This window comes from Apaloderma vittatum, unplaced genomic scaffold, assembly GCF_000703405.1.
Source record: "Apaloderma vittatum isolate BGI_N311 unplaced genomic scaffold, ASM70340v1 scaffold31342, whole genome shotgun sequence".
In the NCBI taxonomy this organism is placed as follows: Eukaryota; Metazoa; Chordata; class Aves; order Trogoniformes; family Trogonidae; genus Apaloderma; species Apaloderma vittatum.
Genome location: NW_009705750.1, coordinates 1 through 3,074, shown reverse-complemented (window position 1 = coordinate 3,074; position 3,074 = coordinate 1). Strand labels below are relative to the sequence as shown.

Genomic DNA, 3,074 nt, shown 5'->3' with positions numbered 1-3,074 from the left:
CAAACGAAAAAAGAAAAAAAAGGAGAAAATAAGCAGACCTGTCCGTCGTGTCAGCGCGACACAGCACAGCCACCCTGACAGCTCGGTTAAGCCCAAACGCTACGTTTATTGAGGACTCCTACTATCGTGATACCTTGGATTCAGTAATTGGTGAAGTACCTAAATATCGTTAAATATATTTTTAAAAAACCCTAACCAGACTCCGGACTAAACAAGATGAAGCTTAAAACTGAAAAGTTAGAAGGGACGCTGTTTACATGAACGCTTTCTTTAAAAAATATAATTGCTTTTTCTTCTTTTTTCTTTTCTTCTTTTTTTTAAGTCAATTAACCCCTGGGGTGAGAGGCACTCTCTTTTTCAGCCGTTAACGGCGCAGAGTTTTACTTCCCACCAGCCCCCACCATAACCAGGAAAGGGACAACGGTGCAATGGAGCGGGGCCAAACCAAAACGAAAAGGAGTTGTGTCACCACTGCATGACAGGGCAGCCAAAAAAAAAACAAACCAAACCAAACCAGGAGTCTCTTGGTTGGTGCCGTTTGAAAAAGAAAAGCAAAAAAAAAAAAAAATCCTTCCGTGTCCTAATAGAAAAGTCCATAGGAAGCCGCGAACGGGATCAGTCCAGAGGGAGCAGAACTCGTTTTTCACGCCCGTGCCGCGGGTCAGTCGATGTACTGCGACAGCCAGCGGAAGCCTTCGCCGTAGCCTTGCCTCTTCAGCACGCTGCACATGAACACCTCCATGGGGCGCGCGTTCAGGTCCTTCAGCGGCACGTTTCCCTAGGGAAATCCCAGAAAAAAGGGCTCAGGACCACATCTCACGCCCTCACAGCCCTCCCGGCCTGGGGATTCTCCCTCTCTGCTCAACTCGTTCCCAGGCAGGGACAAACACCGCCGGTTCCTGGGCGTCGGGTGCTTTCCCCCCTCCCTACCTTTCCCGTGGTCTGTCCGTAGAGCCCGAAGATCTCCCGCAGTTTCTCCTCGCTGATGGCCTCGGGTCTGTCAATTTTGTTCCCCAGGATAAGGATTGGCACGTTGGATATTGTCTCGTCCGTCATGAGCGCCTGCGCGGGAGGAAAGACACAGCACAGGGAGGAAGAGTTTAAGAGGAAGCAGGAGAAACTCACATCGCTGAGTATTTTCATTCCACCTCGGCGACCAACGAGGGATGATTTTTGCTTTGAGCGATACGGCCGCCAAAATACTACTGCTACTATTTATAATTCAGGGGAAGGAAAACCACATTAAATAAAAGAAGCGTATTTACATTAAGCTCGACTTTGGATTCCATGAGACGCGAGTGATCTGCGCAGTCCACCAGGAAGACGATCCCGTTGATGGCCGGCAGGTAGTTCTTCCAGACGCGGCGAGCTGCAACACAGAAGCGACAGAGACCGCCCCGTGACAACCGGTACCCGCCACAATGGGAAAACTACACCCCAAAAACTAAGCCACCCTCTGCAGTAACGACTTCCTCGAGCCAGGCAGTTACGCTCACTCGGCTCTCTCGGCAATGGAGGCTGCTTCTTTTAGCCAGGGTGGCTTTCTTCCAGTATTTCTGTGGGTGAAAAAACTCCCCAAAAGGCAAGAAAACCTTAAAATCCGGCAGTTCTTCCAAAGAATAAAACTTGTGACAATCAGGTCTTCCACAGCTAAAAATATTTCAGGCAGAGGATTTGGTTTTTTTCCCAGATCAGCGCTGAACAATCCGTACGCAAGAGCCAGGAGGTTGTTTCCACCTATAGCTCCATAATTAATTTAGGGCGACAAATAATTAGGTACTGCTAATCGCTGTCAATTCTCAGCGTTTTGCTTTTTGGCAGATTTTCCTGCAGGTGGCTGGAGGGACACCACAGGAACAGGAAAACTAACTTCATGTGGCGCCTCCCGCTCAGCAGTTTCACTTTTACCTTGTTCATGTCCACCCAGATCGAAAGTTGTGAAGGTCATTCCAGCGATTGTCAGCTCCTCCGAGGCTGGAAAGTAAAAAAAAAACCAAAACATCTTTCTTGGGGGCTCATGTTAACATCACGCATACTCCTCACGTTAAGATATCTCACAGAATTCAGGAATTTCCTGCATTTTCGGCCACCAAAATCCTCTTCAGATCGAGCCCTCCTCTTAAAGCCGGTCGCCCCACGGTGGAGCTGCCACAGTGTCACGTTCTGACACCGTGTCCCCAAAATCGAGGAGGAAAAACCCAAACCACGAGGCAGGTGAGGTGGGGTCAGTCACCAGCAGACTTACTGGGATGTAGCGTGGGGACGTGCTGACCCAGCCGGTCATCCTTGAGCATGTGCAGCAGAGTGGTTTTGCCGGCATTATCCAAGCCCAGGAACACGAGTTTTCCAGATTTCTTGTACAAACCTAGAAAGGAAAGGGAGAAGTCAGGAAAAACTCCAGCAGGATTGATCTCGGCAGGTTCTGCTGTTTCTACGAAGGTCCCCTCCCCCAGAGCCGCGCTGCCGCCCACACATCCTTCCAGCATGGAAAAACTGAATAAACTCATAAAAGACAGCAGCAAGTTGTCAAAGAAGACATGCAAAGGGTGAAACAGGGCTTCATCCTCTTCAGACACACTCATTTTTTTTTCCACTTCCAGGTGGAAAAGTTCCCTTTAGCTTTGGCAGCAGCACTTTTTTTCGTCCCTCCCTACCCCTTGTGAAACGTTCCGGACGCTGAGCATCCATTGAGAAGCTTCCCTGGAATTCAGGACTCTGGCAGGAGAAGCCTGGCCATCGCCCGTGCCCCGGGAAAGGGCCACCTGCACCGTGGCGAAGCAGTCGACCTGGCTGCACGGGTCACTCCAGCTCGGCAACGTTTTGGCTGGCACCTCCAGAAAAAGCCTTCAACCTGGCTGGGGGTGTTGGTCAGCGGCCGGTGGGTAGCTCAGAGTAGGAAGTGACAATCTGAGAAGAAGCAAGCCCACTTGCTGTTGCAGCAGCGTGAAATAAAAGGCGAGCTCTGGCAGCGCCGGTGAGCTCGGATCCCAGGAGGAGGAGGAGAGGGGTTCCCTCCCTGGCAAGGCAGCACCTCCGCCCCGGGGCAGGGCGCTGGGCTGGCGCGGCCCCTGGCG

At 51.2% G+C, this 3,074-nt stretch overlaps 1 protein-coding gene across 1 annotated transcript; it reads right to left on the bottom strand.

Moving 5' to 3' along the window:
* Positions 1–566: 566 nt before the first annotated feature.
* Positions 567–2,476, bottom strand: LOC104271015 (GTP-binding protein SAR1a-like; the record flags this gene model as incomplete). Its single annotated transcript, XM_009865557.1, has 5 exons — positions 567–778; positions 931–1,062; positions 1,266–1,369; positions 1,909–1,974; positions 2,246–2,476. Coding segments are annotated over 5 exons (650 nt in total), but the record flags the coding sequence as incomplete, so codon positions are not given.
* Between the last annotated feature and the right edge of the window lie 598 nt (positions 2,477–3,074).